At 38.1% G+C, this 17,766-nt stretch overlaps 1 protein-coding gene and 1 long non-coding RNA gene across 6 annotated transcripts in view; one reads left to right on the top strand and one right to left on the bottom strand.

Annotated features, from left to right (window-relative positions):
- LOC132110482 (adhesion G protein-coupled receptor B3-like) overlaps nucleotides 1-17,766 on the bottom strand; it is a 164,686-nt gene that overhangs the window by 26,115 nt on the left and 120,805 nt on the right. For all 5 annotated transcript variants that reach the window (XM_059517124.1, XM_059517123.1, XM_059517125.1 and 2 more), the window contains 3 exons: nucleotides 13,080-13,206; nucleotides 11,317-11,420; nucleotides 11,127-11,229 (listed from right to left, as the gene is read on the bottom strand). In XM_059517124.1, coding sequence (XP_059373107.1) covers nucleotides 11,127-11,229; nucleotides 11,317-11,420; nucleotides 13,080-13,206 — 334 coding nt within the window. The remainder of the gene's footprint in view (nucleotides 1-11,126; nucleotides 11,230-11,316; nucleotides 11,421-13,079; nucleotides 13,207-17,766) is intronic.
- On the top strand, nucleotides 4,971-6,210 carry LOC132111101 (uncharacterized). Its single transcript, XR_009424731.1, has 3 exons — nucleotides 4,971-5,052; nucleotides 5,149-5,190; nucleotides 6,160-6,210. It is a non-coding gene; the product is annotated as an uncharacterized LOC132111101 (long non-coding RNA).

Raw genomic sequence — 17,766 nt, forward strand, 5'->3', positions numbered from 1 at the left:
GACTAGAAAAACAAGACATTTGTCAAGACATGTTATACTAATAAGATGTATACAGTGGTCGGTGTTGCAAAAGAAGGAATGATAAAATGATAAAACGACAGACAGACAGAGAGATAGGAAGACAGACAGACAGACAGAGAGACAGGAAGACAGACAGACAGACAGACACATAGATAGACAGATAGATAGATAGATAGATGATAGATAGATAGATAGATAGATAGATAGATAGATAGATAGATAGATAGATAGATAGATAGATAGATAGATAGATAGATAGATAGATAGATAGATAGATAGATAGATAGATAGATCGATAGATCGATAGATCGATAGATAGGTAGGTAGATAGATAGATAGGTAGATAGGTAGATAGGTAGATAGATAGATAGATAGATAGATAGATAGATAGATAGATAGATAGATAGATAGATAGATAGATAGATAGATAGATAGATAGATATTCACACTGTGGCTGTCAAAGCAACATTAAATATTGCTCAATTAAATGATCCAAACTCCATCAAGATAACTGAAGGCTGACGTACTTGAAAAGTCTCCTTTAACACTTTGACCAACTTTAACTTGAAAGAAAACTTTCAGTGCCTCAAAGTGAATTAAGTCTGGTTCATATAACTCTGCCGTTTCATTTCCACTGACAGCTACATACTGGCATTGGGATACTTTACAACGCACTACTGTATTAAATGGCACTTTTTCTTGCAGCGAGAGATAAGGGGAAGACTTGGAGCACCATTTAATAATCCTAGAGCCCCATAAGACACTTTAGGTGCTGCTAATGGAATAAGCACAGACTCTCTGTCTGTCTGGCTAATTCTCTTAAAAGAACTACAGCACAGACTGTCCGTCTTCAGCTCTCATCTCCACACACACAAGCAGAATACACATAGTAATTTCTCATGGGTCTCAAAAATGGTCTATTCCACAAAAAACATATTGACAAAAGGTCTATATTTGTGCCATGTTTCAGCTGGAAAAGCTCCTTTATTAATAGCAGGTCTGTATCAATGGCTACTATTCTTTGTTATTTGTTGCATGTCCTCAGTATTTCTTTCCAAAAACCTGTGTTTGATTCACTAACAACCTGCAATCCAATATAACAAGGTATAAGCACGTCTGTGTCTGGCTTCTACTTTCATAGCTGCCATTAGTCTAACCTTATGAAGATCCAGACACCAGGAAAAAGAAAAGCACATTTTAAATTACTGACGGGACTAAACTGTTGTCAGCGCCTTAATCATTTTGTGGGAGGATAGTAGAAATGCTTTACATTTTTGATGCAATTAGAACTATAATACAGATTTTGCTTATAATGATGGTTATGGATGGGTCAACATTGTTTCATTTTTAATTTGCAAATAGAAATGCATATTTGCAGTCATTTGGGAGAAATGCTGAACCGTCCCTTGTGCTAAATGGAAAATGATGTAGTGTGGAATTAAAGAGGAAGATGGCAGTGTGTATGATCAGCCCTGACAGGACTTCAGATCAGCTCAAGATTTAGAGGAGCCACAGGCTGAGTGCTTCTTCCTCGCATGACAATCACGTCATATGTGCGACCTCCATCTGGAGGCGAAAACCTGCACCCTCTGAAATACGCATGCATCTTCTTCACCAGCACGATGAAGCAGGAATTACTCTAAATTGCTTTTTTGGAGCGTGGCAAATGGCTGCAAAAAGAACTGGCAAGACAGTGATACATTGGAGAATGACATTTTATTGTCATGGTAACACAGACGCACTGACCGTTTAAAATGCTGTACTGATGCCTTCGATTTGGACAGAGCGGAGGTAATTATGGTTCATTAATGGTGGATCTGACCTGCCACACTCCTGTCATTAAAACTGCGTTATACGTTCTTAGAATAATAAGGTCAATAACTATATATTGTACCACAACCAGCACAACAAAATAAATAAATAATAATAAAATAACAATGTAAATAGCATGTTTAATGGCAAGCAACCCACCAAAGTTCTGTTCCAAAACATTAAGGCATTATAGGCATGCTCCCAAACACAAAAGCTGTTCCAAAATGTAGGCAGCAAAACTATTCTACCTTCTAAAATATCTCATTTTGGCTAAAGACTGTATCACATGCAGTGTAATGCACCCTAATGTGCTAAGTAAGTTATTCAACAAAGTTGATGGATGAATGGAAAGGAAACTGAAAAGCATTAATACAAAATGAAATTTACACTATGCAAAGAAAAATGTTTCAAATATTGATTTATGTACTGTACTTTACTCAAACTAATTATTGAATACATTTTGTTTGAACAGTTTTACGTTCATAAAAGTGCTTTTAAACTAAACCTCTGTTTTCATTATTTCAAATATGATTTTAGAATTATTGAGTCTCTAAAATAATAAAAATGGAGGAATACTTACCTGCATGCTGCCAAGTCCTTATATTTATTTAAACAGGAATGATCTGTCTTACAACCATTCTATACCTGAAGAAGCATTACTGATTAAATAAATATGAAGATTTTATGACAGTGTATGGGACTGTTTATATAAAATAAATAAATGTTATATATACACACTCACTGGTCACTTTATTAGGTACACTTTGGTAGTACTGGGCTGGACCCCCTTTTGCCTTCAGAACTGCCTTAATTCTTTGTGGCACAGTGCCACATTCCACAAACATTCCTCAGAGATTTTGGTCCATATTGACATGATAGCATCACGCAGTTGCTGCAGATTTGTCGGCTGTAAACTGATGAAAAGGACATGGTCAGCAAAAATGCTCAGGTAGGCTGTGGTGTTTAAACGATGCACAGTTGGTACTAAGGGCCCAAAGTGTGCCAAGAAAATATCTCCCACACCATTACACCACCACCACTAGCCTGAAACGCTGAGACAAAGCAGGATAGATCCATGCTTTCATGTTCTTTACGCCAAATTCTGACCCTACCATCAGAATGTCGCAGCAGAAATCAAGACTCGTCAGACCAGGCAACATTTTTCTTCTGTCTTCTATTGTCCAATTTTGGTGAGCCTGTGTGAATTGTAGCCTCTGTTTCCAGTTTTTAGCTGACAGGAGCAGCACCCAGTGTGTTCTACTGCTGCTGTAGCAAATCTACTTCAGGGTTCAACGTGTTGTGCATTCAGAGATGGTATTCTGCATACCTTGGTTGTAACAAGTGGTTATTTGAGTTACTGTTGCCTTTCTATCATCTCTAACTATTCTGCCCATTCTCCTCTGACCTCTGACATCATTGGACCATTCTCTGTAAAACCTAAAGATGGTTATGTGTGAAAATCACAGTAGATCAGCAGTTTTTGAAACACTCTTTTTTTTTTTAAAAAATTTAAATAGTAATGGTTAATTTTGTTGCTTGGAATTATTTAATAATGTTTTAATTAAGTACTAAACAATTAGAATCATTTCAAGAAACATTACTATAAAAAAAATGTTTTTTAAAATGTTTTATAGAGCCAATAAACCTTTATGCTTGTCCTAAATGCATGCTTTTATAACCCATACAACCTCAAGGTGCAGTCAGAGGAATGGCAGCCAATCATTTCACCAGGTTTTGGAACGGAGCTACAGTCAAAGTCATCTTTTCATAAGTATACTGTAACAGGAAATTCATTTGTTTTAACCTTGGGAATTCATTTCCTTCCATCCTAGAATGCTTGTTAGAATTGGAATTGGAAAAAGCTTGTGGCCTGTGCTGCCTGTACTGAAATGTCTGATTGTGTGACTTGAGTAATGTCTTATTCCCACAAAGGTGTTGACTCACTCCGAAGCCCTATCTGTGTGGGCAGCGAAAAAGTATCGTTCCACTCTGTGTAAGCCCTCCTCAGATGATAACCAATAACCACCAGCTGTGCTAGCACATTGAGACAGTAAGCAGTGAGAAATCAACCTCTTTTATCTTACTCAAACGAGGGCAAATGAGCATTTGTAAAAGCAAATGTCATTTGTAAGCATGAGTGTGAATAATTAATCTTTATTCTTCCAAAGTTCTACAATTTCCCATATCCAATCATCTCTGATGATGACTTTCAAATGGTGAATGTGGAAAATTTGATTCTAGGATCTACTGATCAGGATCTGCATCTTATAATTACATCTTGAATGACTTATATACATCTGCTCATTGTGAGCTGAATATATATATATATATATATATATATCTCGTCGCTGTCCGATGAAAACCACGTATGTCCATTTTGCCGATTTTGAGATTTTTCGACGGATTGAATGTCCAGGTTCACTTCTGTATACAGTATGCTTCACATATCTAAATGGCCAATGAAAAGTTGTGAAATCATGTCATCTGATTTTCACGTATATCCATTTGGTGTCAAAGCTGTCAATCACGTCGCGTATCTCCCGCCCTGTGGAAGCATCTCGCTGGTCTCGTAAAGTTTCATCGAAGCTCAGCACTGGATAGCCGAATAACACTGTGAGGTAAAGTATCAGCAAACGTTTGTTTTTGACAACTGTTCTCAAGTTTATTATATTTTCACAACTATTATTTATTGGTAAATGGTCTAGACGAAGTAATTGTCACCGAATATTTTTATTTATTTTTATATTTGTGAACCTGGCTGACGAAAGTACGACATTGAAGCTCTCCACAGTTTAGTTCTAATCTAGTTCTTCACAGATTAGTTTGCTTGCTAGTATGTAAATAAACTCGGTCTCATTGATAAGATTCAAACTTTTTTTTTTTCTTAGTCAAACTGATCAAATTATAGCCTGTAATGCTACTGTCATGATTGTCACTAGAACATGTCTCACTCATACTGCTATCACTGCTTGCAAGAGGCTGAGAATGTCCAGCACTAGAGTTATCTTGCTACGTTTTTATTGTGAAGATGTTAACGCACGGATTTCCGAAGTGAAGTGAAAAATTGTTGACTGGGCATAGTGCTATATTTTTTCTGATCTGTTTTTCTCCCTTCCTTCAGGATGTCTGCCTCTGTAAAGGAGCTGTGTGAATTGATGAATGTTAACTATGATAGGGCTGTTATTGAGGCGATTGCGAGGGTCAACAATGAGGAGGAAGGTTTGTAGGAAAATAGAATTGAGTCAGCCAAACAATTAAGTCTACATTGTATTCATTACTGAAATGTTAACTAGTTTTTCTCTCTGTCATTCTTAGATTCACTTGAAAGTGACAGTTCTCAGACAGCTGCCAATGAGGGTAGGTACTTTAGGCTTAAATTATTTTCTCCCAGTAGCAGCTATCTATACAGCAACCTAAAGCCTATTGATGTGTTGCACATTAAGATGAAAGCCTGTCACACATGTTATTTTGGTTCCCTTGATCCAAGAAACTGCTGTTGCATTTCCAAGTACTAACCCATCAAATTTTATGTGGCTAAATTAAAACATTTTAAAGGGATAGTTCACCCAAAAATGATATTTAAGCCATGATTTACTCACCCTCAAGCCGTTCGAGATGCATATGTCAATTTTTTTCAGACAAACACACTTTCAGTTATTTTAGAAAATGTCTTCAATCTTTCAGTGGTTATAATGTCAAGTTATGGGGTCCACATCGTTGAAGTCCCAAAATGTGCATGCATCTTTCACAAAAGTAATCCATCTGGCTCCAGGGGGATAAACAAAGGCCTTCTGAGGGTAATCCGTTCGGTTTTGTTGTAAAAATATACATATTTAAAACTTTATAAACGAAAATAACTGGGCTACGTCCTACGTTATACGCCAGCATCCATCTCCATGAACGCGCGCTGACCGCCACCGGAAGCCAGTTATTTTCGTTTATAAAGTTTTAAATATGTATATTTTTATGACAAAACCGCACGGATTACCCTCAGAAGGCCTTCGTTTATCACCCTGGAGCCGGATGGATTATTTTTGTGAAGAATGCAGGCACATTTTCGGACTTGAAGCAGCCAGACCCCATTGCTTCACATTATAACTACTGAAAATGTGTTCGTCTGAAAAAAGATGCATCTCGAACGGCTTGAGGGTGAGTAAATCATGGCTTAAATATCATTTTTGGGCAAACTATCCCTTTAATCACAGAGAATTCAAAATGTATAGTTACTGTGCTGGTCAAAGCTACTGATGCAAGCTCAGTTCTGAATTATTCAAACATTGTAGGCTATTCAGTGTGCTAAATGCATTTTATCTTTATTGTTGTTAGATTATCTGGAAAGTGATAAAGAAAATCATTCCGAAATAGCTGCCAGTGAGGGTAAGTATTATGCTTCTTCTTTTTCTTCTTCTCAGATTAGACTATACTACAGCCTCCACCTCACATTAGTTTTGAGTGGGACTTAAAGACTAAAGCCCATTACTAATTACAAATCTAGCATATTTAATCGATTACCAGTCAAAATGAACAGCAAAGCCAAACTTAAATGCATGCCTACACACTGACACACACACACACACACACACACACACACACACACACATATATCCACATGCTTAGAAACCATGTAAGAGAAATGTGCATTTGTAGAACATCATTTTTATTTTATTTTTCTTTTAATCATATGAAGGTGCCATTGATAATCGGGGAAGGTCAAGGAAGAGGGCCAACCCAGACACTTGGAAGGGTAACATCCAGAAAAGGAAAAGAATGAAGGGCCAATCTTATCTTGGACGGAAAAAAAATGAATTTGTCACCAAAGAAGAAAGAAAAATAGGCGGCCGGTGCCAATCTGTGTCCTGCAAGAAATCAAGCAAACTACACTGCTCCGAAATTGATGAAGGAAGTATTCATATATTCATATAATCAAGTATTTTTGGGGAAAATTGGAATGGAAAGAGAGGAGAATGTATGTGAAAACATCGGTGGAGGTGAGTGATGTCAAGCGGCGCCGGACATAAGCAGTTCAATCTCGGAGGTCAGCATCTCTCTTTTGTTGTTTATGTGTAGATGGTAAAAGGCTCAGAGTTTGTCAAAGGATGTTCCTGTCTACACTTGGCATCAAGCAGTGGACTTTTTAAAAGTGGGTTGGGTGAAGAGGGGAAAGTCCTGAGAAGATGACGAGAGTGAGTGTAAGGACAGAGAAGCAGGACTTCCTAAAGACCTTCCTTCTGGATCTGCCAAAAGTTCCATCGCACTACTGCAGGTCCTCCTCATCAAAGATGTACCTGGAGCCTTTCTTCAAGTCCATCAGTCATCTCCACACACAGTATAAGCAATCATTTGCAGACCACAGCATCCAGCCTCTGTCACGGCAAGTATTCACTGACACCTTCAACGATTTAAACCTTTCTCTGTTCCATCCGAAGAAAGATCAGTGTGACACTTGCTGTGCCTTCAAAGCCGGGAACATCGAGGCTGCCGTGTGGGAGGAACACTGTGTTGAAAAGGACGATGCATGAGCAGAAAAGGTAAAGGACAAACAACTTGCAAACAACACCACCTTGGTTGCATGCATGGCTCTGCAGGGCCTTCTCATGTGCCCAAAGCTTCAAGCGTACTACAAAATGAAGCTTGGTGTCCATAATTTTACCATCTACAATATGGCATCACATGAAGCAAAAAATTACCTTTGGCATGAGGGTGAAGCTGGGGTCTCTGCCAACGAGTTCGCCTCCTGCATTGTGGATTACCTTGAAGCACACCCCACTTACAATGAATTCATCCTTTGGAGTGATGGGTGTGGCTATCAAAACAGAAATCTGGTCCTGAGCAATGCCCTCTTAAAGTTTGCTACTGAGAAAAAGAAACGTGTCACAGAAGTACCTTGAAAGAGGTCACACACAAATGGAATGTGACTCTGTTCACAGTGTGATTGAGAGGAAGTTGAGAAACCGTGGCATACATGTTCCAGCTGAGTATGCTGAAGTTATTCGAGGAGCTCGTTCCAGTCCAAAACCATACGAGGTGAAGTATGTTGGTTACAGATTTTTCCAAGACTTCAGCAAAGTCAACATCTGTAAGTCAGTCTGACCTGGTAGCAAAGTTGGAGATCCTACGGTGCATGACCTTCGAGTAGTCAGGTGTTTTTTTTTTTTAACACACTTTTTCACAAATACATGAAACATTAGCCATATCATATTAAAATATTTGGTTTCATGAATCTAAACATGCTTTTGGTTCCCTCTTATCTCTGTGACCTATGTCCCCCGACACCCCTCCCCCCTTCTTTTCTTTAATCTATCTATTAGATACAATGTGGATGGCAGTATGGAGTTTAAATTACTACACTCTGACAACTGGCAACCCTTCACATCCCCATCCCTGAGGAAGATGTGTGTCATCGTGGCCCCACTCTATACATCTACCCCAAAAATTAAAGCCCTGAAGTTCAAGCACCTTCAAGAACTGGAAAATGTTTTACCCAAGGACTTTAATCCTTTTTACAATGCACTTGACCATGAGTGATGCAATTTCACTACCTGGATGAATGGGCTGTCCTGACTTACTGATTAATTTATTAATTAAATGTTCTATTTATTGTGTATTGTCATGTAATTGTTTATGTGCATGTTTTAAAATTACTTGGTCTTATCTGTTGAAATTTTTAGAATTTCTATCAGCCAATTCTGACCGGAAAGATTGCATTAAAGGGATAGTTCACACAAAAATGAAAATTCTGTCATCATTTACTCACCCTCAAGTTGTTTCAAACCTGTATGAATTTCTTTTTTCTGAAAAGAAAAGATATTTTGAAAAATGTCTGTAACCAAACAGTTGACGGACCCCATTGACTTCCATAGTAATTTTTTTTCCTACTATGGAAGTTAGTGGAGTCCATCAACTGTTTGGTTACAGACATTTTTCAAAATATCTTCTTTTGTGTTCAGCAGAAAAAAGAAATTCATACAGGTTTGAAACAACTTGAGGGCGAGTAAATTATGACAGAATTTTCATTTTTGGGTGAACTATCCCTTCAAGGCCTGTTGCTATTTTATAATTCCACCTGTAATGTCAGTATTGAGTCTGATTAGTTGGTATTGCTTGAATCACCTGAAGAATAAACATGAACTGTTAACTGGAGTTTACTGGAGCTGCATCTTCATTTTCACTTTTCTTTTCTGCAATACATTGCCAAATAAACATAGCCTGGTGAGACAATGACTTTCCTTCATCGAGGTAAACCCCCTGATGCCAGATGTACGTCTAGGAGTGACAAAATTATGGTAGGACTGTGCAAACAAAGTATCTGTCTAGCATTACCATGTCAGTGTATTGATTCATTGTCCCTTCATAGTTTGCAAGAGACATTTAATAAATGTATAATTAATATTAAATAAACTAAGCGTATTTAATAAACTAAGATGTAGGCTATTTAATAAACTGAGCGTATTCATCTGTCAATATGAAACGCGACTTGGCCATTCTAATTAATGATCGGAAGAACGTGTATCGAACACCGTTACTGTAAAATTTGCACGCATGTCCATTTAAACTAAATTTTGGTCATGTGGATTATATCATTACACTGGCAAGAATATGGTTACATTTAAAGATGCCGTACCAAGTATGACAACGCTACATTCAACTGCTTTTGAAATACAGTGTTTTTTTCACTTCCTGAAAGTAACCGTTTTGGACATACCTGAGTTTCATCGGGCAGCAACGATATATATACATTTATTTTGAGCATTTCAATCTAGCTGGGAGTCCATTTAGTCCTTTTTTTAAAAAAATGCAGAAATGTAAAGAGCTTTAAAATGCTTTCACCATACCTGGATGTTGAACTTTAAATGTTCCATTCACCATGGCACCAAAAGGACTTTTACTTCAAGGACTTTTACTGTGATGCATATCTACTGATCATCATCATATTCAGGACAAATGTTATTTAAAGTCTTGCAAATAATGTAATATATCAAACAATGCTCACTCCCTGCTTCCCCGTCTGAACAACATCTTCGCTCAGCCAAAAAACCTGTTTGATGATGAAAGACTGTTTATTCTTCAGGGAAGCCGATAACTGGGAAAGAGGTTAGGATAGTTTGGATTTTGACGTCAAAACTCAGCATGAACAACAGAACTGCAGCATGTAACAATGCCAATTTTTCAAAGAACATTTCTGGTGTAAGCTTTGTCTCTTGTTTTTAATCTATTTGTGGTCTACATAGACACAGTCTTTTGTGTCTCTGACATGTGTCTGTAAATTTTGCATTTGCACTGTATAAATCAGAATGCATCCAGCTGGATTCTGGCTAATGTATTTAGTTGCTTTGAACAAAGAGGCATCATCATCATTTCTCCTTGGCATTGGACACAGAGTAATGTATTCATTCTCTAAAACTAACTTCTATGGCTTGTCGAGTACTAATTTAAGACTTGTATATAATCTATTATACTGATAAACCATGGAGAGAATGCACAGAAGAAACACTATAGATTGTCTTATATATTACAAATCAACAAGAAAGGACTACAATCCCAACACAAAGGTATCATATTTTGTGCTTTTTTAGCTCGAATGCCACATAAAATGCTTTTATAAATGAGCGACTGGTTCTTTTAGGTTCGGTTTAAATGAATCTCTAACAAGCGATTCATAAACCAGTTGCAAAATGAACCTAAACTGTTTCTTTGAATGAATTTAGGGGTACAGTGTCTAATCCGAATGGGAGTATAAAAATATAAGCATATAAAAATATTTAAGGTACATAAATTGCTTCCCAGAAGAAAAGAATGCAATTTGTTCTTACGAACACAACAATATAAGCATATAACAGAATACGTAGCTCGCTACACAAAGACTCAACATCTGGATAGGTAGGTAGGTCACTTCAGAGAAATTTAGGGCAGGCAGCTTTCAATTTAAGTGTCACACTACCTCGAAATAGAGGAATTAAAACAATCTGGTAGGTTGTTATGATATACAAACAGCAGACAGAGAGATCTTCACCAGTTTTAAGTAAAAGCAGTTTTTCATTTGCATTATAAACCCTGGAACATCTAGATCAGCATTATATTAGTGCAGAGATGCTGCCTGGCATTCAACACAAGCTTGCAGAATCAGCCCACACGCAGGCCGAGAAATAAATATGAGAAACTAAAGTGGATGTTTCGTTCATGTACAAATCAAAATTCACTCTCAATGAATGCTTGCTGGCCTATATCACAAAGTCAAACTAATCTGCCAATATTCAAGTACAACACATTAGAGTTGAAAAAAGAATTATGTTTACCGCATTGTGTGTCTGCGTCTGTCCAACTAGGATCAGGATGTTGGAGCAGATGATTGAAAGGCAGAAATTGATCAGAATGGTTGATCTCTCTGACCTGATGTACCTGAAAACAAATTGTTTATTAAAGTTACATTCCCCCAGAAGTCCAAAGGCATTATTTGTAATATCCCTTGTACATCTATGCACTTACCCCCATAGAACAGCATACACCACGGCCAGTGTGATCAAGGCCAGACAGGAAAGACCACAGCCCACTATTAGTGTCACAGATGGAACCCCTGAGTACTCCATAGCCTGTGAATTGCACACAAGAGCTTCAGTGAGCAACCCTCGTACCACTAATAAAAGCCCACTTCAGTGCCTGTAATAAAGCACATTACAGGATGCTTGCTTGTTGCAGCAAAGGCATTTATTCTGCCAAAATTTAGAGGATTAAAGCACAAGTTTTTTTTTTTTTTTGGTCTGTAATTAATTTCCCCCCTATTCAATATCCCTTTCACATAAATAAAATCTATCTAGCCTCCATTCAAATGCACAGTATTTATTATTAACAGATAGGAGTCTAATGCCACAAAGCATAATTAACTTAAATATATCATCTCTAAAGCAAGTCAGATTATTCAGATGGCATGTTTGTAAAGCCCCAGACAGGTATTTCCAGTCATGCAAGATCAGCTTCTCCAAAACTGAAAGTTGATGTAAAATTCTAATAAAAAGAAAAAAAGACAACTATGCTGTCATACATTCATCATGCAAAATAGTGGTATTATTAATGCACTTTTAAGAGTGAACAAAATGGCAAGGTTTCTATGTAAAATGTGATTGAAACTTTTAACTGTCGGGCGGGACTTTCATTTGTCTATCAAAAAAAAAGTGATTGGCTCTTTAAACTACTGTGGGAGTTTTGTGGACATATTGAGTGTTAAAATTTGTCCTATACACTTTTCTCTGGACTGTCCCAGCACTTATAATGTCTCCCGTTCTGTTGTCTTTGAACATAATTGGGAATCAGAAACGATCATGAATTAATTGGTCATCAGAACACATATGGCTACCTGTCATCTTAAATTGTTGCTTGTATAAGGTGCATAGGCCTTAACAAAAGCTCTCATAAAGCACATTTATTCATGGCTTTCCCCCAGAATTCCATCTAACAACCCCTCAATCCAGTTCCCAGGAGTCACAAGTCATTGTGACATATCAGCCATGCATTGCAATGATAGGACTTATCAAACTTTGCCCCTGCTGCATCACTGAGACAGAGACAACACCATCATTTTCACACGGGAGCCATTTATTCACTGACTGGTCACATGGGCAGAGAAAAAATGGCTGCCTCTTACTCTGTAGGGTAAAACAGCCATATCTGTCTACTGAATTGACTAATGGGACCACAGCTGATGGCATTATATCAAAAATGTAAATCATATTTAAATGTTTCAAGATAAAAGAAAGATTAATATTATACTGTTACATTTATCTAAATCAACAAAACAGTGAACTGTATTAGAGGAGGAAGCCATTATTACATAATATGAAAGCCATAATTTATATGCACAATCCTGGTATAGCTGCATAATATCTCACTGCTAAGAATTATTTTATTAATGTAAATAGCAAATTGAATACTGACAATGAAGAGGCCATAGCTCCTGCATCTCAAATGTGTGTGTGTGTGTGTGTGTGTATATATATATATATATAATATTAATACATATCTCACTATTATAATCAATATTTAATATCAATTAGTTAAACAAGAGATTCTGAGCTCTCCCTCTCTCTCTCTCTCTCTCCCTCACATACACACGCACACAAGCTTTGCACAGGTAGATTATAATCAAATATGACATAATTAAAGTACTTTTTTAAACGTACATTTAAATACAACCCACATTTTAATCAATACAGCATCTCTTGAGATCCCCGGCAGAAGACAATTCCAATACTTACTATTTCTCTGGGTTGTTGAGCCAAAATGGCGAAGGTAGATACCCGATCACATAAGCATTTGGTGTGGGATGCATCGGTGAGCACAGTTCTGCATCCTTTAGAGCTCCAGCTGCCCCAAGAATCGTTCCTACACAACACAGACAAGATTAAATCGCTTTAACAAGCTTTTTCTCTCTCTCTCTGTGAATCCGTCACTCTGAATCCCCAACAATGCGTTCTCATCTCATCCACTTCACTTCATACTTGAGCGACAGAAAGTAAACGCAACGCATTTCAGTGCAGCTCGTACTGAGTGCGACTGAAGCGCTGATGAGGCTCTGTGGTGCTGAACGACTCACTGCTCACAGATTCACTCACAGCACACAAGAAAATAAATCCGAACCTGCGATTCCTTTGACACTTTTCCTCTTATTTTGCTTCAGCTTTCTTTCATCGATATGTATTTCCTCACGCTTTTCTAATCAGCGCCTTTTGGAAGCTTTCCTGAGGGGGAAAAATCAGCCTAGAAACGGTGGACGGCATCAGATTGATACTCTCTTGCCTCCTCCTGCCTCGCGCTGCAGCGGAGGGGGAGATACCTCAGAAAGAGTCCCCGTTTCTTGTTAGTTCATCCTGATCTCGGCATTTGTTGGCGAATATGTTCAGTTTATTCGATTTTATACCATTTTATTTCAAAACATGCTTTTCCTGAGACATAAACGGCAGGAGGAAACGGAGAGTAACTGTTAACCACCCCGCGAAAACGGGCTGGATGGTAGCAACCAATTTCTCCTTATTGCTAGCAAAATGATAGAAAAGACATCTCACCTATTTATTAATGCTTACATATCTCGGCTGATATTGCAGTGGTTTCATCTAAAGATCAGTGTGATATGTCTTAATAAATAAATAAAATATTGAATATTTATATAAATATTTAATAAAATAAAAGCAATAAAATATTTGAATAAGCTGATAAACATCATCCAAGTCTGCATTTACTAAGCTTAACTGATTAATGTTTGATAACATTGTTTATCTTGTGTAAAATAATGAAATTGAGCCTCTGGAATAACAAAATAAGTTTATTAGCAAGCTGAATACAACTAGTGTAGTTTAGAAGCAACATTAAATGATGGTGCCTCCAAAAGTTGCGTAACAAATGCATCACTTTTCCGGAGGCTGTATGACATGACATCCTAAGTAACTTTTCCCTGAGGAAGTCTATGAGGATCTCCATAATTAAACTGCAGCAACTGCTCTCTTTTCGAGGTTTAATTAAGCTTTAAATCTCACTCTTCTTTATATGCATGGATAACATGCATAATAACTTTCATTAAAAGAGGGTAATAGACATTACATAAAAGCATATCTTTCATTTATATTCATATGTACTTCAATGTAGGTAAAGTACTTGAATGTACTTTACCTAAGGATCTCTAATGATCCAAGAGCATTGCATGCATAGCAAATCACTCTCGGTTTTGGATCATGTTTAGCTCCAGATATGTGTACAACATAAATCAGACTGGATTGATTCACTCATGGAAGACGGAATGTGGTCTTGTCCAGTCGACAGCAAGCCGATAGCGACTGACTCCAGGCGTTTATTAGGACGTTGTGGAATGGATTGCTATGGGTTACTGTGTCAGCAAACCAATCTGATTTGATGCACTCAATATGCAGTCAATTCAGCTGATCATTGGCTGTATATGAAATTAAAGAAACAAGATTACCTTATGATAATATGATAAATAAAATGGCTTTGTTAAAGTAAATTGCATATTGTTAGTTACTTTGGTAATTCGTTCTTGGGTAATACATTGGTAATGTACATAGCTTATATATGGAAGTCTGATATATTTTCTACCAGGGAGAAGGCAATTTATTTTCTGTTTAGTTGCATCTGTTCTCTTGTTAGTCACTTGGCTCTTCCGGTCTGGGAGGAATTTGAAAGACACACAGTCTGTGGAGGAGTCTGTGGGTGTATGAATTATGCTAGGCTCAAGATAGACACGGTTTCTAGGCGATTGTAAGAGTAGAGACTAATGACTTTTATTACCCAAGATGTGGCGCTGTCCATGGTACTGAATCCCTACATTTAGGCTAGCAGAATACCACTGTAATCAGATTTGCATACAATTCTGACATTTGATAATTTGTCTTACACTTAAGATTATTCAATATATCCTTTATATTTTATATCAGTTGTACTGTTTGGATGCCAGGTTACTGGCAGTAATGCACTTAATGTAGTAAACTGTGTGCTTTGAATTGCTAAAACGTTGCGATCAGTGGTCTATTCATGTCCTTTGCAGTTATTTTTGGAGTGTTCATTTTATACGTAAGCCTTGATTCTAACAATAATACTTTAAAGGCACCATTACACAAAGCAAATCAGCATATGCCTAATTCAATGCTGTATGAAAAAAAGTAGTAGTACTGTACACCTGACAAAAATACAGCACAAAATGCTCATCAACCACACATCTTTAGTCCTTGATTCCAACATCAAGAACATTATATAGGTATTAAATTATAAATATTATAAATAGATACAGATATAAATATAGATATTAAATGTCTATATAAATAAATATAAAATGCATAACACAATAAACATATATTAAAATGCATAAAACTAATTTATCAACAAACAGCCTTAGCATTTACTGCACATTGAAATCATAGCACTACATAAATTAAAATAAATTAAAATAAATAGATTTAGCAGACACTCTTATCCAAAGCGACTTACAGTGCATTCAGGCTAACATTTTTTTACCTAACATTACATAGCACTAAACATGCAGTTAATTTTTTATAATTCTGATGTCAAGTTTCCTTAAGACGTGAACAGGTACAACAAAAATAAATACATAAGAAGGAAAAAAGGCACTTCTTTTGAAGGTAAAGTAACTATTCCATAAATGCATGAAACAAATTATCCATAAATGTTTGAAACATGTACAGTAATATACAACAATAATTTCCAAGATACATTTATGTTTTTAGCAAATTTACAATGAACATTTTTAAATAAAATTTTAGGATACATGAAAACAGAACCTTTTTTTCACCATTTTACATCTATCTACATCCATTTTCAAACATCACTACTTACTTTTAAATGTAATGGTCTAGTTATGTAACAAATTATTATATATTTTTTAATATTCCATGTATTCTCTCAATTAATGTAAGGTCATAAATGATCATACTAATTATAAAACAACTGGAAAAATACTGATTAAAATAGCTTAAGATTTAGTACAGCATAGCAAATTCCAGGATTGTCACTTGCATATTAGATATCCATAAACCAAAACAGCATGTCAGTGACACATAAGGCCATCAAAATTAATACAGATCGTCTAAGGTTACGTATGTAACCCTGGTTCCTTGAAGGAACGAGACGCTGTGTCGAGAACGTTTGGGGAACGCATCCAGCGTGACGTCTCTGAATAATGTGTATAATCAGTCCAAAGGAAGGGCGAGACGTCATAGACCAGGAAGCATAAAAGCATGATCGGCGAAGCCGGAAATCAGCCTCAAAGGATGAAGCAAGCGCCGGCCAGAGATGCCGGAAGTGTGGCACTGCGATGCAGCATCTCGTTCCTCCGAGGAACCAGGGTTACATACGTAACCTTAGACGTTCCTCTTCAGGAACTCGAGCTGCGTCGAGAACGTTTGGGGAACGAGAATGCCCACGCCGCCAGACTTTCAAATCTCTGCCTAGCGTGGAAGAGCACAGCTAAAGCAAGAGAAGGAGCCTGACAGAATTCGGGGACAACCCGTCCAATGGCCAAACTTCAGAAGGAGTGAGTCTTGACCCCCAGGAAAGCGGAGATCAGAGGACTCGAGGCTTAGGATAACATCCTGATCACCGCTTAGCATAAGCTTCTTCTGGCCGGAGGCCTCAGCCTCAGCCTCAGCGCACCATGGAGAAAACATGTAACCAGAGGGTTTCTGCCCACTGACTGGCCACCGAGAGGGGCACGGTAGGCCACCATGGCCGCCACGTAGACCTTCAGGGTGGAGTGGGTCAACCCTGCGGAGAGCCTGCAGGAACTCCAGCACTGTACCATACTGGCAGTTAACTGGGTCAAGCTGGCGGTCTCCGCACCAGGAAGTGAAAAGCTTCCACTTTAAGGCATACAGTTTCCTCATTGAGGGAGCTCTGGATTGGAGAACGGTCTTACAACCTCGGTTGAGAGACCGGAGACGAGTTGTGCCTCCTCAGAGACAGCACCTACAGCCTCTAAGCTCCATGCGAGAGGAGATCTCTCCTGACGGGAACCTCCCATGGAGTGCCGTCAAAAAGAAATCAGGCCCAGGAACCATACCCGGCCCCTCCAGAACGGGGCTACTAACAGCAGCCGGACTCCGTCCTGGCGCACTCTCTCCAGAACTCGTGAGAGCAGAGCAATCGGGGGAAAAATGTACAGATGAAGCCTCGGCCATGTCTGTACCATGGCCTCCAGCCCCAGTGGAGCTGGATGAGTCAGAGGAAGCCAGAGGAGACAGTGTGATGTCTCTTGAGTCGCATACAGATCCACCCGAGTCTGGCCAACATCTCTAACTCTGCTTCATCACCTCAGTGTGAAGCCGCCATTCCCCGGGCCTCGGCCCCTGCCTCAACAGGATGTCTGCTCCCATATTAAGATGGCCAGGAATGTGAAATGCTCTGAGCGAGAGGAATTCGTCC

Source organism: Carassius carassius, chromosome 30, assembly GCF_963082965.1.
Source record: "Carassius carassius chromosome 30, fCarCar2.1, whole genome shotgun sequence".
Taxonomy (NCBI): domain Eukaryota; kingdom Metazoa; phylum Chordata; class Actinopteri; order Cypriniformes; family Cyprinidae; genus Carassius; species Carassius carassius.